This window comes from Spea bombifrons, chromosome 11, assembly GCF_027358695.1.
Source record: "Spea bombifrons isolate aSpeBom1 chromosome 11, aSpeBom1.2.pri, whole genome shotgun sequence".
Lineage (NCBI taxonomy): Eukaryota > Metazoa > Chordata > Amphibia > Anura > Pelobatidae > Spea > Spea bombifrons.
Window position 1 is genome coordinate 36,707,380 of NC_071097.1, and position 25,251 is coordinate 36,732,630.

At 43.2% G+C, this 25,251-nt stretch overlaps 2 protein-coding genes across 3 annotated transcripts; one reads left to right on the forward strand and one right to left on the reverse strand.

Annotated features, from left to right (window-relative positions):
* Positions 1 to 652: 652 nt before the first annotated feature.
* Positions 653 to 9,369, reverse strand: DCLRE1A (DNA cross-link repair 1A). Of its 2 annotated transcripts, none has more exons than XM_053451078.1 (10): positions 9,270 to 9,369; positions 8,367 to 8,802; positions 6,299 to 7,600; positions 5,155 to 5,288; positions 4,222 to 4,340; positions 3,867 to 4,010; positions 3,496 to 3,641; positions 3,021 to 3,163; positions 2,189 to 2,330; positions 653 to 1,197 (listed from the first exon to the last, which is right to left on the reverse strand). In XM_053451078.1, exons 2-10 carry the CDS (start codon positions 8,791 to 8,793, stop codon positions 1,016 to 1,018), a joined length of 2,739 nt encoding a protein of 912 aa, XP_053307053.1. In that variant the 5' UTR covers positions 8,794 to 8,802; positions 9,270 to 9,369; the 3' UTR covers positions 653 to 1,015. The 2 variants fall into 2 exon arrangements, with proteins under 2 accessions (XP_053307053.1, XP_053307052.1); XM_053451077.1 differs by having other exon boundaries at positions 3,009 to 3,163.
* Positions 9,370 to 9,865: 496 nt separating this feature from the next.
* On the forward strand, positions 9,866 to 24,969 carry NHLRC2 (NHL repeat containing 2). Its single transcript, XM_053451163.1, has 11 exons — positions 9,866 to 10,041; positions 11,470 to 11,622; positions 12,504 to 12,959; positions 13,458 to 13,579; positions 14,001 to 14,130; positions 15,023 to 15,116; positions 16,540 to 16,771; positions 18,341 to 18,463; positions 21,624 to 21,833; positions 24,018 to 24,225; positions 24,607 to 24,969. The coding sequence occupies exons 1-11, from the start codon at positions 9,879 to 9,881 to the stop codon at positions 24,861 to 24,863; spliced, it is 2,148 nt and encodes a 715-aa protein (XP_053307138.1). The 5' UTR covers positions 9,866 to 9,878; the 3' UTR covers positions 24,864 to 24,969.
* The last annotated feature ends 282 nt before the right edge of the window (positions 24,970 to 25,251 follow it).

Consider the following 25,251-nt stretch of genomic DNA (forward strand, 5'->3'; position numbering starts at 1 on the left):
CAATGCACTTTATATGTTTAGCGAGATACGAATGACTATGTATATTTCAGATTCTGTATAATGTATATTTATGGATGAATCGCGTGTCATTTATCCTAATAAAACAAGATAAATACCAAAACGCGTCTAAGATGTTACATTACGCGGGCGGAAACGTTACGAATCCCAGTAACTCGTGTCCTGCGGAGCTGTGAAAAGTTTAGTTTGGCTCAAAACAGAATGATATAATATATGATGCTTAGGCAACACATCAGACATAAAAGTGACATTACTGGCCGCTATGCTAGCATTGATACAAAGGATTTAACAGCAGATCGGCCCCATCCGGCCCCCGTCTAGTCATCTATTCCTCCTACTGTAACGACTCAAACCTTAATCAGTCGTTGGTCTCGTCTTAGATTCAGGAGCCGTATGTCTATCCCATGCATGTTTAATCCCCTCACTGTATTACCCTCTACCACCTCTGCTGGGAGGCTGCTCCACTTATCTAGCAGAGTGAATTTGAGGCACTATGAAATAGGAAAGACTAAACAGTAACGTTGAAAATCAGAAAGGACCTTTTTCAGCATCACAAACCCTAAAAAAATTAAACACAAAGAAAGGGGAAAATTACTCAGAACGCAAGCGACTACAAGGAGCAGCCCTGAAGAATTTTTATTTTAGATGAAATTTGTTTTTTTTTTTTTTAAATGTACAAGTTTAAAAAAAATCAATGAATTGTAAAAACATTTATAACGACGAGCACATGGAGACATTATACAGGCCGCACATAATTTCACAAAACAATCCATCAAAGTTTGGATAAAAATTATTGCACCGAAGTGGATTTCAAGTCTTCGATTATAAAAGTTTCGGTACAGAAGGGGTGCAAGTCCCTCTGCTAACGAAACCGAGAACGTCGCTGTAAACCGTGTCGGCAGACGTTTAAAGCTTCGCCCCGGCAGATTCTTGTGCCGTCACATTATAGCGTGATAGTCGTGTGTTATTATCCCGGCCACAGAGGGGCAGCACAGATTCAGGGCTTCTTACCCGACGGTTTACAGGCAGCTTCCGACAGCCATTCGCTGAAGTACTTCTCCATCGTGTTGCGGGATTTCCAGTTCCCGACGTTAACCGTGGGAATTATTTTCTGAGGCTTTAACCACTGAACAAAGCGTTTCATTTCCAAGTAGCTGCTGTGTTCGCTGTAAGGAATACCTGAGACCGGAGGTGGGATAAAAAAGGGGAAAAAAATATATATTATACACAAGCAGGTAACATTAAGGGGGATTTTCTTTACATAGTTACATAGGCTGAAAAAAAAGACATGCGTCCATCAAGTTCAGCCTCTCATGTCTGTTAATTGCCGTTGATCCAAAAAAAGGAAAAAAATACATTTTGCAACAAACGATGGAAAAAAACTCCAGATTTTAAATTCATTTATTTTTAAACCGCGGTCTACACCTGAAATGCTCATGGCCGTCTTAAAAGGACAGTTTAATGCCCTGACAGCACCCCTATAGACGAACGCATATTAAACTACTTGCAAGGACTTTAATATTCATGCTTCAGAAACAAGTGGGGGGGCACGCTATGGTGCGATTCTTGCCACTGACTGGCTTCTTAAAGGTGTTAATTCGCGTCAGGAAACCCCCCCCCCCACAGAATGTAATTGTTCTACATATGTTGCCGAGGGGGGTAATTATATAAAGCGCATGGAGAAAGGGTTCGGCCGTCCACCTCCTGCATGGGAAATCGGTGGAGGGCAGGTGGGTGGATTCTGCAGGACCTTGGGAATGGGACACATGCATTAAAGTGCATCTGATGGCTGGAATGTCTCTTTAAAGAGATGGCGTGAAATGTAAAACGTTTACAGTCTAGTGATATTATTTGTAATGTAAATTGATTTATTTTTAATCTTTTCTCTCACCCTGGTAGGCAGGGACGTTCGATTGGTTGCTACGGAGAGAAGACTTTTTAAAGGATTATCATGAGATTCAGTTTATTACTCTGTTTGTACCGGGCTTGGCTATACAATCAGGAACACCGTATATACTCCAATGTCCCATCATTCCTTAATCTATCTCCACATCAAAATGTATTTTTTTTTAGCATATTAATTTAAAAGATTGCAAAGAAAACATCGCTGGATTGGTTAAATATAAGAAAGCAGACATTTCTGCTATTGGTGCAAATAATATATCCATACCATAAATAGTGACTTTCCCTCGGGTCTCGGGCTTGATATACTCCACGGAGCTGCACTGATCAGAATACGTCCATCCCGTGGGTTTGAATGCCAAAACCCGATCAAATTTTCCTGCAAACTTGTTCAGGTGACTGTACAAACCCTGAAGGAAAAAACAAAAATGATCCACGACTTATAGGTAGGGAAAAAAAAAAAAAAAAAAAACTGGGGTGTGGGTTTCTAGTACCAGTATATTGCATTCTTTTACCCACCAAAAACGGACCGTAAAATGCAGGATTATTGAAAAAGCGGCAGATCTGCTTTAAGGCACCAAAGGAAATGAAAGCCTCAAATAGACAGCAATAGGACGTCCCTGGGTTACACTGGTTTCCCATAAAAACCCAATAATTGCAATAAGGCGTACCCTGACAAAAGCTCAAAACTAGAGGATAAGAAGCTTATATGGAAAGTAAGGAAGTTTTACTTTACTGAGAGGGTGGTAGATAAGTGGAACAGCCTCCCAGCAGAAGTGGTAGAGGGTAATACAGTGAGGGTATTAAACATGCATGGGATAGACATACGGCTCCTGAATCTAAGACGAGACCAACGACTGATTAAGGTTTGAGTCTTTACAGCAGGAGAAACGGGCGACTAGACGGGGGCCGGATGGGGCCAATCTGCTGGCAAGTTCTGGGTTTCTAATATATGACATTTTGTACATCTGCGAACCTAATACTAGAATGGAAATGATATAAAATTCTCTTTAAGACTTGGAGTTAAGTTCATATCTACTATTCTTTAGACGTAGAAAGCTTTCTGCTATAACAGGACACGCGCTCACCTTAAAATTCACCTGCATCATTGGGAGGACATGCAGTCCGGTGCTGTGCCAGTCCGTAGTGACGAGAGAACGGATGTCTTCAGACTCCAGACACAGCATGGTCTTGTATTTGTCCTGAGACATACTGACTTTACAGCCCAGTACATCGGCGATAGCTACACGTTCAAAAAGGAAAACCACAAATTATCCGGAAGGGGGGTGCATGAGCTGAAAGGCAGACATAAGCCTTATCTGCATGGTATTTTATTAATGGGTTAATGTTGGCACAGACCATGGATGGAAAAGTTAGAGACTCTGGTGTCCCCAGGGGATATCATCTTAGTTTAAAAAAGGACCTATTAGCTATCGTATGCATTAAAGACATACTCAATAATCCCGCTGACTGCCACCGACATGAACCAAGGCAGGTCTCTATACCAGAACCGGCTGCTTTCATCACTTTACACACTGGCTCTAATTGGAGTTTGGGGTGACTTCTGCTCCTTACCTAGGAACACCTTCTCCTTTCCAACAGAATAAGTGCCACAAACAATAAGCGTGCGCGGATACAGAGTAACCATTTCGAACGCAGTGTTTGCGGCAAACTGGATGGTGTCCTGCTGTGGCGGGAAGGAGTACTCTGGGCTGCAGTACCTGCAGAAGTATAGAAACAGTCAAACAGCTATAGGAGGTTTGCATTAGATTTAACGTAGCATTCTAGATAAATAGATATAATATTAAATGCGCATTGGAGTCTCTTTTCCTTGGACTCCAATGCATTTTAGTGCCAACGACAACTCAATATAAAATAATTAAAATTAAATGAAATTAAAAAATAGAAAAAAAACGTTAAATTCCCAACTGCAACAAGGGCCTTACGTGGTATCCAGATAGAGAGAATAGATCCTCCGACCAATCAGAGCTGGATACTCCTCCATGGAAGGATCGGCGCGGAAATCTCCGGTGTGCAATACAGCAGTCCCGTTTGGAAGGACGAAAAGAAGCAGAACAGCACCGGGGCAACTGGAAAAGGGAGATTAAGAGAAGGGTTAAAAACCGGCTAAAAGCTCCAAACCGAATGAAAAAGTCACAATGCAATGGAATCTGAAGAAAAAAAATATATCAAAAGGTTATATAAAAGTGGAGGAAGTTAATTCAAGAATATTAAGTCCAATTATCCAGCTCTGGGTAACGGCCACGGCGTACGTGGATTTTAATGCATTGACGGACGTACTGGTTGGCATCCAGCAGAACCACTTTGACGTTGTCTACGATGCACTCCGTGTTCATGGGCAGGACATTTATAAACTCCTTCTCCACGCGCAGCTTGTTCTGCACCAAATTCCCCGTAATCTGGCAGAAGAAAAAGATCTGGCGTGAGGGGCAGAGTAATACCGACAGGCTTTTATTAGAGGTTTCATTTAATGTGTAAATGATTTAAAGGACCTCTTATATTAAACATAAAAAGTCCCCTGAAATCCCAAGGTGCGCTGTTAGGTCTTTTTGCCCTCTTTACTGCATTTTTACCGGCCCCTAAATAAGGGTAAAAGGTTGGTGAGAATAATAGAGTTAATCCTTATTACTGTAACAGATCTGCACGCTGAAAGCAAATATATTTTTTAAAGGGGAAGTCTCCTCAAGCATGTACCCCAGCGCTGTGTACGGCAATGTAGGTCCGCGTTGACAAAAATCCAGTTTTATCTCATTTTGTTCGAATAAATCCCCTTTATCTGCAGACCTGGAGGCGCCGTCGCTGTCAGTCATGTGATATTTTGGGCGACTTTCCCGACTCAAACAACACACTGAGCTGATGCTTTATGGCGATGTTAATGAAGTCTGTTCCTCCATAGACTTTTATTAGTCAGAGAGTCCAGCTGGGTAATTAAGACTGAGCCATTCTATTGTTCCCCACAGGCAGTATGATAAGGAGTCAGGGCGTTTAGTAGATCAGGGCTCAGATAAGAGAGAGAACTCAAATGGCTGAAAACATTTTGGGGCAAAAACTAAAATTGGCTTTTAAAATGGAAAACAGCACAAAAAAAATCTGATACTAGAAGAAAGAAAGAAAAACAAAAACCAGGGTGGGGATTTCCCCTCAAACTATACATTTCCTTAAACAGCGTATGGATAAAATAACATTTCAACCACCGCCCTGACAACTGCTTACCTTACTACAGTATATAGGGAAGCGGAATTTCTTTGTAAGTCCTCCATAGTGGTCGGAGTGAAAATGAGTGAGAAAATACGCCGTGCAGCCTTCAATCTGTCCGTACTGGAAAGCATCGACGGCAAAACCTGTACCTAGAAAGGGAGGAAAAGCAGAATAAGTTGATATGTTTTGCAACAATTTTAAAACCCTTAAGAGACGGAGCCCATTACTCCATGAAACTGACTGTATAAAGCGTCAGCAGCAGCTCCCCTCAGCGGTTACCAAACGAGTCGAAAAATCCCTAAACCCCAGCCTCTGGGGCCACGGTTACCTTCTGCCCTGTAACTACGCATATTAATGCACGTGTTGCATCAAACGTGTTGCCTCCGCTGGAGCCGATGGTAAATAATACATGGAGACGCATTCAATACACCTCCTGCTCGGAAAATAGCTGGAGTGCAGAAGGGGGGCAAATGCAGAAGAGGTCCTAGATTAATGAGCATATGATGTCTGGATTGTCCTTTTAATGTAGATCCAGAAACCACAAGTGAAATTTGCCCATCAACCCCGTTAACGCTCAAAACAAATGTCAGATCAATAATCAGAAACGCCCTCCCGCACCCACTTTAATACGAATTGTATTGGAAGATATGGAAGATCCCCGGAAATAACTGATAAAATATTCCAGTTAAAGTTAATTTAAAAAACCCTTTTGTGATTATGTTACAGCCACAAATTTCTTGTTTCTCACGTAAACAGCTGAGTGACCCCAAACTTTTGAATGGTAGTTTAAATTGCATTAAAATCATCTCTGCACCCATTTCAGAAAAATCAAGCAAGACTTAAGTTTTGGGTTTGGGAGGCAACAGGTTGTAAGACAGCGGCAGGGTATCACAGCCCAGCTGAATCTTTGCGACCCCATAAGCCGTTTTGTTCCAGGAAACACCAGTTTCCAATGATACTGAGGGTACATGTAAAGTGCTGCCCCCTGCAGTATGTAGGCTGTATAACCAATGCATCCCACATACTGTTGGGGGGGGGATGGGTACTTGCTGGTCAGGAACATGTAAAACATATATGTGTCCTGGAAAAAAAACCCAGCAGGTATGGCAAGCTTACTGATTTGAGAATCTCTGTATATACCAGGCAGATCGTCTCTTACCAGGTATTTTCTTGTAGAAGGGACATTCTTTCTTTGCTTTTCCTTCCTCTCCAGTGGAGTTCTGCCTGAATTTCTTCCCCCACTTTCTCTGGTTGCTGTTTGCCGCAGGATTAGGGTTATCATTCAGAGATTCTGCTTCCCCTAAAGAGCCGCCTGCCTTCCTCTTCGTCTGACCCGGCCTTTTACCTACAGGCTCCACGAGTCCGTTTGCACTCTTCAACGGCAACACGGCTTCTTTTTCTACTTTGGCTTTAGGTTTTAACCCAAAGAATACGCCAATATCCATCTGTTTCATTCCCTTTGTAGATACGCTGTTTGCCCTCGACGGCATCGCTGCGCTCCTTTGGGAAGCTACTAAAATGTCTTTTTCTCCTTCAGTCGCGGGCTGCGAATCACTGATCCTCACCAGATCCTGCAACTGCCGAGGTGTTTGGGAACTAGAGGGATATTCACTCTCTAGCAAACTTACACAGCCTACTACCCCTCCACGAAGATCCTCGTCTTCACAAACTCGGGCAGGAGGAATGCTTAGTGTGTTATCACAATCCTCCGTGCACCAGCTTTCAAGATCAAGGTAACGTGAATGAAACTCATCAGAGGCAGGTGAGCTGTGCTCAGACCTATTAACATCTCCGGTGATTGCTCCAGACGCAAGCTGATTAGCAGCACATGGTACGGCCTGGACAATACCATTCTCTCTCCCCTGAACCAGGCGGCCATTTAATTTGGCATTTACATTGAACGCGTTTGAATTGTCTCTGTGGATCTGAGAGTTCGCAGCATCCTCATGACTCTCGTCTAAGTTCTCTTCATTAGCGAAAGGACTCTTTACTGAACTTGTGACGCTTTCCTTATCTTCGTCACTATTCAGTGGCGAATAGGAAATTTCACAATCGCTAAACACGGCTGATTTCTGCGGCTGAAGATGAGAAGTAGCAGCTTCTGAAAACTCAGAAATGTTTTTAAGGCTTTCTTGGGACAAAGATCCCTGAGCAGCAACGCTTTTGGCAGGAGAAGCGTCTAAAGTCCTCTTCACCGAGCCCTGAGAGCTTGTGGGGGACTGAGATTTGGGGGACTTTGGGCTTTTTGCACCGTTTCTGTATTGTGTCTTATCGGAAGACTCTCCTATTTCACAAAGAATTCTCCCTGAGTAATTTGATTTGGTGGATTCGGGAAACGGCTGGGAAGGTGTGAAGGCCCAAGGACAGGCGTCCAGCGCTCTGCTCTGTGCCAGCTGGAAGTGCGTGAACCGCCTGTAGTGAGACGGAATGGTCGAAGTGCAATTCGCACCATCCAGGCATTCTGGAAAAGATATAAAATGTTAGTAAACAAAAAATCAAATGTTTCTCAACCAACAAACATCCGCCATCCGACCGTCCCCGTGACTGCAGAGCGTCTGTAAAACAAATAGCCTGAAAAGTTGTTTTTGTATTTAGTGTAAAAACACGGATATGACTGATTCTTACAGAAACGCTTCAAGTAGCCAACGGCGCTCGTCAATTTATGCAAAATAAGATTTTAATGATAGACATAGATGGATACGCTAATGTCTTGTATCAATAAAGACACTTCAGCCGTTACATGACAGCTGAGGTCTCTTTAGATACAGGCAGCGTCCCCGGGTATTTTCTGTGCGGGAGACGCGTTTGGCTGAAGCAGCCAATCAGAGGCAAACATTGCCAGACCCCAGAGACTGAGAACAGCCCCCCCATTTTTGGAGAATGCATATTAAGGTATTTACAGAGCGTTAGGGCTGCTTATAGAGTACGTTAATATGCATTCTTCTTTAGCGGGGGGCGTCAGTAAAGTTCCTTTAAAAGCCTCCATCCCAACCCCAAAAGTATCCGGACCTTTCATGTAATCGCTAGAAGCCCCTTTTACCTCTTCTGAAATCTCTTGCACCTAATGGAACAATTATCGTTGGTCGTGAACTCGACATTTTAACTGCCCTCACAATGTAAAACAAAAGAGAAACCTCTTAAATCTAAAGAAAAATCTCCATTTACTCTGGAAATGCATTTGCTGCAGTAAATAATACTGAAGAAGCTTCTAGAAGCCGGTAACGTACCCTTTTCTGTAGCAGCTGGTGAGTCCAGGCATTCGCTCACGTGCCAGCGCGGCGTCTGCACCAGAAGTATGGCGAAGGGCATCTGGCAGCTGGGGCAGTACCCCGAGTGTCTTGGGGTCGGGGTCCTTGGACTCTGCTTGTTATCGGACCCTTTCATTTTCGGGGTAGACGGCTCCGCCTGAGGGTTCTGTTTACTTCCATGGTGCTCCGCGGTGGTACTCGGCACCTCTGTCGGACTCCGCGGAGTTGTGTTTCCTGCAGATGGCGGTTTTCTCTTCTTGCTTTTTGCGTTCGCTGGAGAATGGGTTTTCCTCGCTCTTCGCTGCGTCTCTCGCTGACCCGACATTCTCCCGGGACTTGTGTTTGACTGCTTGGCCTTCCTTATGGATTTATAATCCCATACGTCCTCTTCTGGTATCTCTGACATTTTAAAGAGCTACGAAATAGAAAAAGACTGCGTTATTAATTTACCAAAATGTGCTTCTGGGGCTCCCATGATGTCCGGCTGGGGGATGTGGGCCGAAGCTTAATAACAGCTGCTGTTGGTTACCTGTGTCAGCTTTAACTTGTACCAAAGAACTTGAGATGGTACAGATGTTCTCGCCTCATTATATTATATACTATACAGTAAACAGGGCTGGCTCACTGATTTACCTATACACTATACAGGGGACGGGTCACTGATTTATCTATACATTACACAGGGGCCGGCTCACTGATTTATCTATACATTATACAGGGGGCCGACTCGCTGATTTAATTATACATCATACGGGGGCCGGCTCGGCAGTTAATATATAGGTCAGGACTGCTGGAGGTGAATGGCGCTTTAGACCCCATACAGGCAGAATGAGAGAGTTCCTTCTCCATTTCATTGCCCAGATGCTAATCCTGCAGACTTACCCGCCATTCACTGACAGGTCAGCTCTGCTCCGACTGCTCCATGTTGGGCGCCTCTTTCTCCTCTAGTTCCATGTTGTTTGGCGCATTTTCCAAGCCCAGGTCCCCAAAAACTAAAATAAAATCACACCATTGCATAGTACAAAGTGATGACGTTTCACTCTATTGTTTCTTCTTGTGTGGTTTCTCTGCTTTTTGTTTTTTTATACTTGTTGTTTATATTTTATCGAATCTGCTTAGCATGTTCGCTGAAAGGGAGATTCAGTGTCCGCACTTTCACCACAGAAGAGATTAATAGATTTTAAATTATTTTTACTCAAACATGTTACATAATATATTATCATAATATTTGAATGCCTTCACAGGCGCCTGATACATACAGCCTGCTGACTTCAAACATTTAACTCGTGTCACGCAAAATTAACTTTGTGACAGTCAGAAGATACAAAATATACACTTGATTTGTTTGTTCTAATTTTTTCGATGTTTAATGTTTAATAAAATACAATTAAGGGGAGTGGCAGGAGCGAATGTGCGGATTTATATGTGCGGACAGATAAACAGAAGTAGTTGCCTGGTAACACTGGCACGTCCGGCTCTGAGCGGAGCAACATGGCGACAGCCAGCCTGTCTTCCCTGCATGTGGTGCAAGCAGACCTGGAGAGCGCCCTGCAAGAGGCTGGAGACCAGGGGGCAAAAGAGCAGCTGGTACTCGGGTACCTGGGGAAGTTGGCTGATCGAGCAGGAGATCTGCGAGCCCCCGAGTTTGCGGCAGGTAAAACAGGGAATGTGTCGGGTCTGTGCTGACAGGTGCCTCAGACCCCCAACTGGGGCAAAGAGGGCATTTTTATGTATTTAGAAGAAGAAGAATGTTGCTTCTATACATATTATTTGGGGCATTTAGGGCTGTAGAACCTTGAGATACCCTCATACCCAGCAAACATTCTGACCTCCTAGAAAAGAGGGGCATCAGGGGGAGGAGATGGGGGTATCAGAGGGGTGGGGGCACAAGATTTTAGGGCCCAGAGATGGACTGGCCTAACTAGGTTAATATAGAAGAATACCACTGGGTTGTACGCTCTGGGTGGGAGAGACGCTGACAAATTGTGTGTCATTAGATAATACTCTATTTTTATTTAAATAATGCCCACAGCTTACCCAGCACTGTACAAAGTGAAGTATATTATTAAAATTATCATGTTTTATTAATATAGCACCAACAATCTCCGCAGCGCTCCTTACAGTCCCCACGAACTAGAACTGACAGACTGAGATGAACCCGACGCGTTCGATAACGAGGTCCCGGACACTTTTATTTTAGGGTGTGTAGTTAGGGGCAAGAAACTATGTTGTACCTAACTAATGCCCCATATTTATGAAGGATAGCCCCTCTTTTGGGCTCAAATCCCTGTGGACCCCTAACATCTAAATGAATTATTCTTCCAAATGCCTCGCTTAGTTACAAGAAAAGCTAGGAATCGATCACAAAGTCACAAAAGAAGTCTTGGTGAGGGTCGGCCACTTGCCAAGAAAGTACGGCTCTGGCTACTTCAAACTTTGGGAGGTATAATGTATTCAGTATACAGGGTTTCTTGGTACGAATTTAAAGCTACGTTGACATCTACTGCCAATGACTTGTCTGTAAGCAAGGAGTCCTCTAAAAAGTGTACAGCGAAGGGACATACGGATTTTAATGCAGCCCTGCAGTATGCATTGTCAATCAATTACTACAGTTAAAGGAGCCGTATAATAACGCTTAATCTGGTTTTTCTCTCTACTGTAACTACATATAATTGAGAACTGATGTTACCCTAAATATGGCTATTTAGACCTTAAACAAGATACGTACACTGAGTAGGACCCCATCAGCACAGCTTGTAGGGGCCCAAGATTTTTTGTTGCGCCACCAATATCAATAGCTGCATTTGTAATTGAGTTGGGCATTTAGGTGTTTAATACAATTTACCCTTTTTTCTTTCTTTCAACTAAATAAAAAATCCTTTCTTATATACCATGTTTGCAACTCTGCTTATTATACGCCAGTCCTTAATTTTTATGGTAATGTGGTAATGTGTTTTATTTATACAATTTAAATTATAAACACATTTACGCTATAACCCTGGTGTGATTTTGAATGTTGCTGAGTAATAGCAATAGCTTAATTTTTTTCTGTTTTGCTAAACTGTTGTTTTTGAACTCGCAGGACTAGAATGGCTGAACACGGAGTGCCCGCTCTCGTTGCACGAAGATCTGCAGGGAAAAGTGGTGGTGCTGGATTTTTTTACATACTGCTGTATCAACTGTATGCACGTCCTCCCGGACCTGCACGCCTTGCACCATCAGTATTCTGACAAAGGTAATATGTATTCGAGAAAGTAGACTTATGTGCATGGACCAAAAACAATTCGGGCACTTTTTTTTTTTTTTTTTATCCATTCATTTTCAGACAACAAATTTTGTTCCCTGCCCTTTCAGTTCTGATGAAATTTGTTGAGCTTCTTCCATTGGGAAACTAAATTTTTTGTCACATTCTCACAATCTCATTCACATTCTTTCACGCTCTCATTCACGCTCTCAGCATCTCCCTACCCTTTTCATGGACCACTTCCGTGTCCCCATCTCTTGTCCCGCAGCTCTGCTTCTTCACTTAATGGAGGGGGTAGGAGGGAAAAGTGGCCGAATTAAGAGGAGGCAAGAGAATAAGTGGGGCTGTAGGAAAGTAGACAAGGTCAGGGAAGTGCTCTGTGGAGAATGTAGGGAGACATTGTGAGAGCGTGTGACAGAGCAAGAATGAGAGTAAGTGAGAGTGAAAAAGCAAACTAAATTAAAATTCAGCGCTCTGCTTAGTTTTTGTTTGTTTTGTTGGTGGTCTCTCCTCTTTTTCCGCAAATTAAAATCAAACTAAAATTCTTATGAAATGCACAAGTCTACAAGAAAGAAGCTGCAATAACTCCCATAACCCTAAGCTGACCTTGGATGACTTTCTATTAGAAGCAGAAATTCAGTTAGTAGCACACACTCGACTTTTTTTTCCCTGTGTTTTATCTCTTGTTGCAGAATGGGTTCTTTAAGTGTCAAATCAGTTGATTAAAAAAAAAAAAACATGGATTTTAAGTTATAAAAATACATAAATTATTTCCCAAGCCTTGAAATCTGGACTAGGGAACAAAGTAGTATTTTTTGTTTTTCCTAGTTGTTTACTGGTGAATAAATATCTATTTATTTGTACTTTTTCAGATGGCCTTGTCATTATTGGAGTGCACTCTGCCAAATTTCCAAACGAAAAAGTTCTAGATAACATCAAAAGTGCGGTCCTTCGTTACGGCATCACTCACCCTGTGGTGAACGATGCCGAGGCTACTCTCTGGCATGACCTGGAGGTGTCCTGTTGGCCCACCCTGGTTATCATAAGTCCTCAAGGAAACCTTTTATTTTCTCTGGTCGGAGAAGGCCACAGGGAGAAACTCTTTCTGTTCGCCTCCACAGCGTTAAAGTTTTATAAACAGCGAGATGAAATAAGTGACGGTGAAATTCCCATTAAGTTATACAAGGATTCCCTGCCTCCCTCACCTTTGCTTTTTCCTGGAAAAGTGGCAGTTGATGTTTCAAATGATAATTTGATTGTAGCCGACACTGGACACAATCGGATTCTGGTTGTAACGAAAGACGGACAAGTCGTGCACACCATTGGAGGTAAAACACCACTAATAATGTCTATAAAAAGTAAAATTCCATCTGGGTAAGCTGTTTTTTTCTCTTCTTCTATGAAGTGGTAGAATGCCCAGAATGTGCTTTGCAGGAAAGGGAGTTCTTTTGTTTGACGTGTAGTAATTTATAAAAATATTAGGTGTAGATCATTCTTTTTTTAAATATAAAATTCTATCGTTCACGTGAGATATGATCCAAGGAACAACTACGTAAAAAATTATGTAATTCAATAAATAGCACTTTCTTTCTAATAAAGTAATTTATAATGGACTAGAACCACTTTCTTTCCTTTTTTCCTCTCTCCATTGTGTTTTATAGAAGTCAGTGCTCAGGTAATTCAGTAGAAACATGCATATCTTGACAGTGGAGTCAAAATAAAACACTAGTGTTTTGGCGCGACCAAGCTGCTTTATCAAGGTGTTCAGCACAAAAAATAGTAAATAAAGTTTAAGTTTAACCCTTCCCTTTCTCTGTCTGTTTTAGGGCCTGAAAGTGGCTGGAAGGACGGAAGTTTTATGGAATCAGCCTTTAATTGTCCCCAGGGAGTTGCCGTCAAAGACAATGTCATCTATGTGGCAGATACTGAAAACCATTTAATCAGAAAGGTAATAAGCATGCACAAGTTTGTATGTAGATACAGGCTTATAGAAGCAGACGCAGGCTTATATATTGTAGTTTTGACCTCTTGTAGGAACGCATTAAATAAGTTATCCCCTTAGACTCCCTGTACCCAAGGAAGGGGCTGTAGGACTAATAACCATCTTTCCAGCATTGAACCTGGCACTTCAGCCTGTGTATCATCCCACAGCTAGAGCGCCTTTGGGTTCATAACTGACTGACTTACACCGTGAGGAGAATACATTGGTAACCTATACACACGGGCTTATAATGCCTGCAACTATGTACAGATTTATATAAAGCAGGGCATCTTATACTGTGCTGCTATGGCTGATGTATACCTTCTGCTAATTTAACAAACTTTGTTTATAGTTGTAACTAAGTTTTAAATTGTCTTTTTACATTTAGATTGATCTGGAGACTCAGAAAGTGAGCAGCGTGGCCGGTACTGGAATTCAGGGGACCGACAAAACTGGGGGAGCTCAAGGATTACAGCAGCCAATTAGTTCCCCCTGGGATGTTGCATTTGGGGTTCCAGGTAACATTTGTATTTTTTTCTCACAATACAAAAAAAAATAGTTTATATAATTAAAGCTCTTCTGCTACAGGGGATACAACAACCCTTCAGACTGAACAAAAATGGTTCTAGTAGTTATGTGCTTCCAAAAATTGTCTCTGCGGACCTACCTGGAAAGTCCCCCCTGTGTTATTACTGTCCAACCCATCATCCAGGCAAATTCCCATAAGCCGCTGGCCATCAATACCCCATGACCTGAGGTCAAGGCCACCCCATCATTGCAAGTCTGGTCCTGAGTACTGTGAATTATATTATTAATATTTTCAGGACAGCATTAGTCGTGCTTGCAATAGATGTTCTTTAATTCCTGTATGGTTAAATTAGAATACAAATTGTTCAGTTCTATATTATTATCTTGTGTGAGCGCTGTCAGTAACCATGGTAATTACCATTTATAGGAAAGTTAAGATAGTCACGAATCCTATTAGGAAAGAAGCATGCCAGGTGTGGACTAAGAAGAAAAAGGAAATTTCACATCGTGCATAAATGGGTATTGCGCTAGTAAAAGCTACACTACCGGTGAAAAGTTTGGAGTAAATGAGTTTTCATGGAAAACAAGGACATTTCTGGCTGTAACATAATTGCAAAAGGTTTTCTAACCATCAATTAGCCTTTTAGACTTAAACTTGGACCAGTGAACGCAACGTGCCATTGGAACCCAGGAGTGATGGGAGTGATAAAGGGCCATTGGACCTATGTCTGGACCTATATACAAATATATATATATTTATATATATAGCCTTTAAAGTAACAAAATGTTCTACTGCAAAAAGATCAAACAAAAAAAAAGTTTCAGACAATTTCATTGCCCGGTTTTCAATGACTTCAGTTTATTCTCTTCAATCTTTTGCAGGTGGCAGTGAGCACCCGGTTTTGTGGATCGCTATGGCTGGCATACACCAAGTCTGGGCTCTGATGCTTGAGGAAGGAGCGCTCCCAAAAGGGAGGTAGGCAATGAGGCATTGGAACCACCATCAAGTTCCTATATTATACATTTATTTTTATTGACAGTTCTTTGTCTGTATAAAAACATAGAATCGGCACATCAGCCCCATTCTTCCATAATGTCCATAATTGGTCCCTTTAATGAAGTCGGTGCATGCAGTTCATGCAGCGGCCTCTAGAGGATGCTGTGGTAACAGGAGACTGGAGCTGGAAATACTGAGCCTTCTGCTATCCAACCAGAAAAGAATGAAAACTCCTGGAACCTTAACTAAAAGTCAAATGATTTAGCCAAAAAAATCTAATGTTTAAAGGGCCTTACTCTATACATGTATTTGGGCCTCAGTATATTTCTTAGCGTTGGGGTCCTGGGAAAAACCAGCTAATATGCAAGCCTGTGATGCAATAACATATACAAGAGGGAGTAGCAGTCTTTATGGTAAATTCTCTAAAAAAAAAAAAAAAAAAAAAAAAAAAAAAAACATGAATATTTAGTTAAATGAAGCTTCCATGCGCCTGTTAAAAATACAATTATTTGTAAAAATTACAAATTGCTAAAAACCCTATGACCGCACCCCCCCACACACCCGACTTCACCAAGCAGCAGATCTCACAGTGACAGCTTTGCCACAAAACAGTTTGTCGGTGCCATCTTAGCCCCACGTGCTGCTTGCCTGTGTCTCCCTCCCCGTAGAATGACCCAGCATGCAGGGAATGGATGTGATGTCACTTCCTGCATGCTGGGATGAGCTCTGCCCTCTCCATGCCGCTAGCCGTCGGCTTTTAAAGGGGTAGTCACGCAGGACCCCTAGGGTGGCGGGCCTGGATGTAGTTGAACCTCCCTGCGGCCATGATTGTTATGCCCCTGTACGCAGATCCCTTACCCCAGAGCGATCATGTTACTGAACTACACGCGGTACATTTAATTTCCTTGTATATAGTGTTTTGTGTGTGTGTGTGTGTGTGTGTTTTTTTTTTTTGTTTTTGTTTTTTAAAACCCTAAATGGTGTTGCTTGCATAAGTATTCTACCCACACCTCCGGTTTGATGGGACATGACTTGTGCAGTCCTCTAAATAAGCAGCCCCCCCCATTCTTTGGGTCGCTTTAGCTTATCTTTAACCTATCACTATGCAGTTATTCTGAAATTGTCCAATTCCCCCTCCTCGGAGAAGCAGATGCCCCAAATCCACCCCATCATTTTGTTTTACGGAGACTGTTTTTCCCTTTGTCATCCTGTGACCTTGTTGGAACACGTCGGGTCACCCGAAGGCGCTCAGCCATAAATCTCTGTTCTCCGTCTCTATATACATGGGGTAAATATTTTGGTGACGCGTATCCACCTGCATCGACACAATTAACGCGACTCTATCAAACGTTCTGTGCGGTTTTGACGTCCCGTCTGATGTTGTGAAATTGTTTCTTTGTAGTCGTCTCCCCAAAGGATTGTGCCTTCGCTTCGCTGGGACCGGCAACGAGGAGAACAGAAACAATTCCTATCCACACAAGGCCGGGTTTGCTCAGCCTTCTGGGCTGTCCGTGTGTCCAGGAGAGCCGTGGCACTGTCTGTTTGTGGCCGATAGCGAAGCCAGCGCCGTTCGGAGCGTCTCCCTCAAAGACGGGGCGGTGAAACACGTAGCGGGGGGAGAGCGCGATCCAATGGTAATCATTATGCCGCAGTATGTATAATGCGCGTTTTACCTTTAAAGAGATGCGCAAAATAAAACGGTCAAAGACGCATTTGAATCAGCTGCATTCTGATTGGCTGTATGATTTTTTTTTTTCACCAATCAGGATGCAGCTAAACATCAAATATTAGTCAATGGCCGCAACCAGAACCGATTAACCCGTTTAATATCATATCTTTAACTCACTTTCAGAAGGCAGCCCCTTAACAAGAAATTTGTAATCTGTTTTATTCTTCTTTAATTTGTTAAATAATGCTTTTTTCATCATACTAGTCCTTTCAAATAACAAGTGTTTGAACTCAAGGAACATTTGTGCACACACACAGTTACTCAGTTACTTTACCGGTTGGTGCCAACTGCGACGGGGCAAATATGTTGGTTTACAGTTGCCCAATTTATCTATTGAAGTCATCAGATTCATAAAACTAGCTACGAAGCACGAGAGCAGACATATTCCCTCTGACTTTACTATACTGAGAATTAAAGGGACAGTTTATTGCCCCTGACAGCCCCGCTTTAGAAGAATGCATATTAAATGACTCTGTGAGTAACCCTGAGTACTTTAATATGCAGTCTTGCCACACATGCACATGGGGGTCTCCATGTGTAGCTTTTCTCCAATCCAGCGCTGGAGCCGACTGGCGGTAAGTAAATGACACGCAGGGAGAAGTGTTCTGAATACGGCTCCTATGCGGCCTTTGGAAAAAGGCGAATGCATGAAAAAATTCTACCAAATCCCCCCCACATGAAGGGACCACACGACTATCATGTGCATTTGATGGCTGGAGTGTCCCTTTAAGTATAGCAGACCTGGTGCCTTGGTTGTTGTCTTGTCCAGGGCCCCGTGAATCCTTAATCCGGCTTTGGTTAATTTGTTCCCAAAGGCCATCGGCGCAAAGTAAGATCCATAACAGCACGTGCGCGGCTCGGGAAGGTAACCTATGGAACGCTTAGGGTCTACGCATTTCAGGTGTCCTAGCGTTTATATACCTGCCGGACATCTACACAGTTCTGGCCCAGTAACATTTATGTATTTTTGTTAACGTAAAACATGCGTGTATTTTGCCGTTTTTATACGTATGAAAACAGTAGCAGTTAAATTTGTGATTCATTTGTTTAGCGTCCGAGCTTTGACCTCAAAGGGACTCCGGTATCTTCTCTTTCAACACGTTACCTGCCCGCTTTATGTAAATGATTATGTTGCCTAAGCACTCATTAGTGGCTCTGTAATTACTTTGATACGTAGGATACGTATAATTAGAGATGTGAGCGTAGTGTGGAAACCGTAAACAGATACAATAAACAGCGCGGTTACCTCTCTTATTTTATGACTTTGCTAAAAATAAAATGCCAGCGCTCGTCAACACGTGGAGAAGGGGCAGACTCGCTCCCATTATGGAGTGCGCTCACTCACTTGGTATGTTGTTGATTGATGTATATAGCACCAGCATATTCCGTAGCGCTGTACAATGGTTAATGCACACAATTGGAGTGTAACATTTTGGGCCAAATTGGTAATAGTATTTCATTTTCTCGTTCCCAGAATTTATTTGCCTTCGGCGATGTAGACGGAATTGGTATCAATGCCAAGATGCAGCATCCGTTGGGGGTGGCGTGGGACCAACAGAGGAACCTGGTGTACGTGGCAGATTCATATAACCACAAGGTGAGGGCATTTCTTTGGACTCGTTCCCCCAGGCTCAGAAAGGGGCAAATGCAAAGCGGGTTCTGGCTCATCCCTTGTCCAGGCTTGCCATCCCCTCTTCATTTTCAGGTTGGAATGGAGGCATCGGAATGGGAATCTTCTCTGCTTTATCCATAAGGATTGTCCTCCTCGACAAACGACCTTTACTTGGGCGTCACAGCAGGACCCCCTGGTAAAAAAAAAAAAAATTTGTAAAATGTCCCTATTATCCGCCTTGTTCCACGGCAGCCCCTTACCTCTGTACAAGTTCTCTTTCATACGGTATCCTCTTTTGGACACCGAGAGATAACAGATGTGTGAATAACACCTTTGCCTCCGTGTGCATTTTTCCTGCATTGTAGCTTTTTTTTTTTTTTTTTTTTTTTTCATTACATTTATTTATATGGCGCCAGCAGATTCCGTAGCGCTGTTACAATCTGTGGAATAATTTACTGGTACTAAAGCAGGAGAGGGCAGTGGTCTTGTGAGCTTACAATCTACTCTATAGAGGGTATTAGATCTTCAACCAACGTTAGATAAAAAGGAGCCCGAGTGAAGAAGCGCATAATTATGACACATTATTTATTAAAGACACTCATGTTGCTTGTTCCAGATCGTTGTCTTACGGTTTGGATTCAGATGATGGAACGCATGTTGTCTGCATCTGTCTGTCCGATGCATGCAGATCGAACAGCTATAGGTGCTCAGCGTAATGTAATTATGCAGCTCTTACTTACATGCAGGGGGGCCGTCCGTGAGTCGGAGGCATTTAGGGCTATAAAATGTATGTAAAATTAATATTAAGAAATTGCAGCTATCTTATGTCCACCTCTCGTTCAAACGCCTAGATTAGTGAACACACCCTTTAATTACCCAACTGCAAATAGTACAGCAGACAGCTCCCTCATCAGAGAATGGAACATTTTAGCCCCGTTTCGAACTGGAGCTTTATTTAGATCACCCGGTATTAGAAATAATTGTTTGCTTCATCCCTGATACTCAGATAATTGCGTTCGGGTTGTAACTTTGCTGTACGCATAGTGAGCGTGTAATCTGTGGCCGCATCGCATTGCACTGAAGGGGTTAATTAACACCTATTGACACTCCAGCAGTCTTATGCACTTTAATGTATATAACAGCTGAGAAGTCCCTTTAAATTCACTTGATGTCCTCATTGCAACTGCATGGGGGTATTCTGCAGATTACCCCCCCCCCTCCATATGCATGTCCCCCTTTCTTTGTGCCCCGGCTATTCTATCTCATGACACAGAGTTTGTTTCCGGCCAATCAGCTCCAGTGCTGGCTCGGCAAACATTGGGGGTCTAATGAGAACCCTCTACCTGTGTGCATGCACAGAAAGCACTCCCTTTTATTGCAGTGGGAGAGCATTCCTGCTACTGCTCCAAACAGCCAATCAGTGGGCAGATTGGGAAGTGGCAGTTCTGAAGCTGCAGCATTTCTCTAAGGCAGGTACTTTTTAATATGCGTCCTGCTTGGTGAGGCTGCCGGGGGCATTACTTGTCCCTTTAACCCCGAGCGTCCATTAAAACTAAAACCTTTTTTACCGGGAAAACCGTTTCTATAACTCGAAAGACGATGAGAATGAATTTCATGTTTATTTTCTGTATTTTTGGACATTTGCAATCCTCTATTTTGAAAACTAGAATAACGCAGAAATAATATTTTGCCAGCGGCGCGGTGACCTCAGCGAGGATCGGCGAGCGTCACTCGGGGCAAAAAAAAAAAAAAGAGCGAAGCACTATTCGGCTCGCTGTTCGGACGCAGTTAAGAATCACCCGGATTATAATTAATGGTTTCCTTTACTTCATGGGATCTGGCAGACGGCCCGAGTCCTGGGGGTTATTTTTACTGATCCCATCTCTTTCTGCTGGGTACAGATATTATACGTCGCGGCGGATACAAGTAATGTGCGCAGCACAGAGGGTCTGATCGTTTATTTCATGACGTGGGATACCGATCTGTCTCTTTCAATCCATTTAACTCTTTCCAGGCCACACGCAGGAGATTCCAGTACCCATCCCGGCAACATAGAGGAAGGCGTGTTAATGTAGTCGTTATAAACTCTTTGTTGAATATTTTCTCGGTCCCTTATTGTAAGAGCGTTTTATGGCGCTTTGTAAATAAAAGTAGCGCTTGCCCTTTAAAGAGCTGCCAAGACTTTTAATCCCGAGTGGTTGTGAACGCATCACCTCTTACATCATCGCGTAGTTAACAAAAGTGTGAAAAATGACAAAAGTCCATAAAGTCCGACCTTTCCCCATTCCGTGTTTTTATTTACCGTTTTGCCTCCAAGGTTAAATAAATAAATCTCTTGGCTCTGGTAGATTGGGGTTTTTCCCTTCATCTTGACTTTGTTACCTCTTTTAACCTCCTTTCGCTGTCCCTATTGTTACTGAGGTATGAATTAACTATTAAAGGGGCAGTTTAACCCTCTGTGCGGACTTTAATGTGTATTCCTCCACAATGCAGCACCAGCACCCCTTCTCCTCCGTGCTCTCGCTACTCTTGCCACTGATTGGCTGCCTGAAGCAGCGAATCGGTTGCAGGAAAGGTGCTCCCGTTGAGAATAATACGCACACCTCCCGCAAGGCGTTTGTGCAAAGGCGTAAAGCCCCCCAAATACTGCAGAATCCCCCCCCCCGTGCAATCCTAAACAGACAACATGAAAAATGTAAAGGGACCACGAAGAGTTAAAGTGAATACGATGGCCGGAGCGTCCCTTTAACTTCCAGTTTATTGGTTTGAAGACAAAAAAAGCATGAATTAATTGAGCACAAACTGTATATTGCCGCAGATCCTGAGATTTTGTCCTTCCCTACTGACTCTGTTGCCGATACTCTGCCCGCACGGTGCTGCCAAGCCGAGGGGCAATTATCCGCAGCCATTGGCATAATCTTCCAGCCTCCCTGGGCTGACTTCTGTTCTCGGTACCCCTGGGGGCTTTAAATAACCGCGTGTTTAATGCGGATGGAAATGAAAAAGATTTCCCCGCAGATTAGCAGCGATTGAGTCTTGCTCTGCAGCGGCATTTTCCAATCTCTTTGCATCTCTGACATCATACCTTCCCTCGTTATGCTTTCTCTAACTGTGTGTTTTTTTGTCCCCCCCCCTTTTATATCAGATCAAAGTCGTGGATCCAAAAACCAAGTCGTGCAGCACCCTGGCTGGCACCGGAGAGGCCGGTAACGTCTCCGGCGTGGACTTCACGCAGGCGGCTTTCAATGAACCGGGAGGTCTGTGCGTCGCCCCCGACGGGCGCCTGCTGTACGTCGCAGACACGAATAATCATCGCATCAAAGTGTTGGATCTGGAAGCCAGAACGGTTTCTGTGGTGGGTGAATTCATGTTACCGAATACTTTCCTAAATTCCCAAAAGGGTAGCAGGCCGTAGCTCTACTGCATCGTGTACGAAGCACAACGACCCTAAAGACCCTTAAGAAGTATTAAAACCGGGCTTTAAGGAGGTATTAAAGTTTGTTTGTTTTTATTTAAAAGTTGTTTTAAAAGTAAGGTTTGTAAGGTCATGATCCTAAAAAAACAACAACTTATCTTTAGGAGAAGCTGCAGCTCCAGGGTTGCAGGATCTGGTTTTCGCTCCTCTTCTGGTTGCAGCTGCTCAGTGGCAGTAAAGTGATCCCATTGAAACCAGCGGAGCCCTTTGTACACTTTGTAGACCCCCTGGAATTCTTCCGCTCACTCTCTGTGAAAGCTGTTATGTAAGAAATGTCCGCTGCCGGCCGGCCCACCATTTACTGTTTTCTTAGGGTTATTCCCCAAATCCCTGTTGAGTCGGAACGCGGAGGGACGTAAATAATCGTTTTTAAGATGTTTTGTTTGAGTCGCGGAGCTGCAGAGAAGGTGAAGAGACTGCTGGGTTTTGGCCAGAAAGCACTCTCGGCCCCATTTATCATATTCTTTGATCCGAACCCGGAGCCGCGCGTAGAGCAAACATTCCCATACGGTTAAGGTTTGAGTCTTTACAGCAGGAGAAACAGGCAACTGGACGGGGGCCGAATGGGGCTGATCTGCCGGCGGGTTCTGTGTTTGTGCAGCCATATGACTGTTATATAAATTCCCTCACCGTGTAAACACGTACCACTTCTGCTTGGAAGCTGTTCCACTTATCCACCACCCTCTCAGTAAAGAAATACTTCCTAACCTCTTGCTCTCTGTACAGCCCCTTAATGTGTTTGAATATAGCGTCTGTTTTATGATTGCTTTGCGGCGGACGGGGGGTTTGTTTGATTTCCTTGCTTAGTTTTTTCTTCCTATGCAAACTTTTAAAAGGAGAAAAAAAGAGTGTTATATTTCATTTATAAAGTGGGCGTCTGTACATCAATCCGCCTGACAGCCGAGAATGCCGAGGTTAGTTTATATTGAAGGACCTGCCAGTTTAACGAGACCAATCAGTCATACAGTAAAGCAGTCCACCCCCCGCTATTATGAGCCCACACAGCGCATTGTACCATGCGATCGCAACATTAGCATTTTAAACAGCAGCTTCGCAGCCAAGTAAAATATAAATGGATTCAGCCTATAATTTTCTTTTTTTCTGTTTATTTTTTTTTTTTTCTTTTTATCTTTACCACAATAAGTTTTTTTTTCCCTGCACCTGCGTGGCCCTGTATAATGTATAGTTATATTAGTGACCGGCCCCTGTATAATGTATAGTTATATTAGTGACCCGGCCCCTGTATAATGTATAGATAAATCAGTGACTGGCCCCTGTATAATGTATAGATAAATCAGTGACCGGCCCCCTGTATAATGTATAGATAAATCAGTGACCGGCCCCCTGTATAATGTATAGATAAATCAGCGAGCCGGCCCCCTGTATAATGTATAGATAAATCAGTGACCGGCCCCCTGTATAATGTATAGGTAAATCAGTGACCGGCCCCCTGTATAATGTATAGGTAAATAAGCGGGCTGGCCCCCTGTATGCTATATTTATGTAATGAATATTCTAATCCAACAGCCAATAGTAGCAGCCGGGTCACCAGCAATTAAAACGGCTTAACTCTAAAAATTATAAAATCAAAACCCAGTGTGTATAAATATATATATATATATGCTGTACGCAGTACCAATGGGGTCACTCTTGGATCAGCGAAAACAACGTGCCATTGGAACCCAGGAGTGATGGGAGTGATAAAGGGCCATTGGAACCCAGGAGTGATGGGAGTGATAAAGGGCCATTTAAAAACAAGGAAATATCTAAATTACCTCAAACTTTTGTATATGTGTGTATGTATGTGTATGTATACTGTGCGTGTGTATGTATGTGTATGTATACTGTGCGTGTGTATGTATGTGTGTGTGTATGTATACTGTGTGTGTGTGTGTGTGTGTATGTATGTGTATGTATACTGTGCGTGTGTATGTATGTGTATGTATACTGTGCGTGTGTATGTATATATATATATATATATGTATATATATGTATATATGCAGGGCTGTGACCTATGAACCATGTATCCCAAGCTATACTAACCATCCCATTCTTGTCTTGCAGCTTCCGATCCTGCTGAGCGACGTGGTGGACTGTTCATTGCCTTCAAAATTCCAACTGCCCAGCTTGCCCAAATCAGCTCCTAAAATCCAACTTGCTCCCATCACGCTCTCGCCCAGCGCCCGCTTGCGGTATATATTAACCCTCCAGCTTCCTGCGGGGTCCAAATTAACAGAAGGGGCTCCGAGCTTCTGGTTCCTTTCTGCCAAAGGTACGGTTTCTGCCTTGGACTTTTCTTGTATTATTTGGCTGAGGTTTCTACCCAATCTCTGCAGATAGAATTCAAATTATTAAACTACGTTTGGTCTAAATATCATGTGACACAAAAGCAGGCGCTGATAGGTTGTTGCTAAAAAAAAAAAAAAAAAATTCTTAATGTTTCTCTTTTTAAAACTTTAGAGACGAAAGGGAAATGTCTAATATTCTGGGGTTAATTTGTTTAACGGGCTGGGGAGAGAAATCAATTTTTTTTGAGCGGATCCTAAATGTTCTGGAATTACATGGATTAAGAAGCGTTCGCCGTCCTCCTCTGTCTGGTCATTCATCGGAGGTTCCCGGCAGCGTTTTAAACGATGTTTGCTTTTCTTTCCAGGGCATGAGTGGCTTCTTGAAGGGCAGACGGCGCACGGTGAGATCCTGAGTCTGTCGAAGCCCGTGGAGATAGACCTGACGATCCCTCGCGAGTCTCCCGCTCCCGAAGCCGAGCTGCACATCGGGGCTTTTCTCTATTACTGCAGCGAGGACAGCAGCGTCTGCTTGATGAAGGCCGTGTCGTTCACTCAGCCCCTGCTGGTGTCTCGCGGAGACACGGCGGTCTCACGCTCGGTGGATCTCGCGCATACGTTTTAGATCAGGGCTACAAGGTGCTAAACACCACGGTTTGCCTGCTTACACCCCTCCGCTTTATATACAGCCCACGGTTTCCACTTCTGCGCTTTCCGCTCACCGCACAAAAGTTATTTATCGAGAAATTAGAATTTTATTTATTAACCTATTGAAAAAGCAATTCTTCTTGGAGGACCCCAGACTAAAGACCCCCAAAGTGAGCCGATCCAGAGTTAATCATTGTCTTCCAGAATGACCCAAGCACTTGTACATTTGGGGCAGGAGCCCCACGATTGATGAGCCGGACAATCAGAGTTAATAAAACAGGTTATCTAGGATCTGAGGGACCCTCGGGGTCTTCATCACGGAGACCTTAAGAATTAAAGAAAGAATCTTCTCGTGAGGGATAACA

Excerpts from the sequence above, each read along its gene's own strand:
- DCLRE1A (XM_053451077.1), bottom strand. The coding sequence starts at position 8,793 with ATGTCAGAGATACCAGAAGAGGACGTATGGGATTATAAATCCATAAGG. Across the intron at positions 5,289-6,298 it reads CTTCTACAAGAAAATACCTG|GTACAGGTTTTGCCGTCGAT; the intron begins GTAAGAGACGAT and ends CTCCCTTTCTAG. Across the intron at positions 3,164-3,495 it reads AAAGGAGAAGGTGTTCCTAG|CTATCGCCGATGTACTGGGC; the intron begins GTAAGGAGCAGA and ends TTGAACGTGTAG.
- NHLRC2 (XM_053451163.1), top strand. The coding sequence starts at position 9,879 with ATGGCGACAGCCAGCCTGTCTTCCCTGCATGTGGTGCAAGCAGACCTG. Across the intron at positions 14,131-15,022 it reads TGTTGCATTTGGGGTTCCAG|GTGGCAGTGAGCACCCGGTT; the intron begins GTAACATTTGTA and ends AATCTTTTGCAG. Across the intron at positions 21,834-24,017 it reads AAGCCAGAACGGTTTCTGTG|CTTCCGATCCTGCTGAGCGA; the intron begins GTGGGTGAATTC and ends CTTGTCTTGCAG.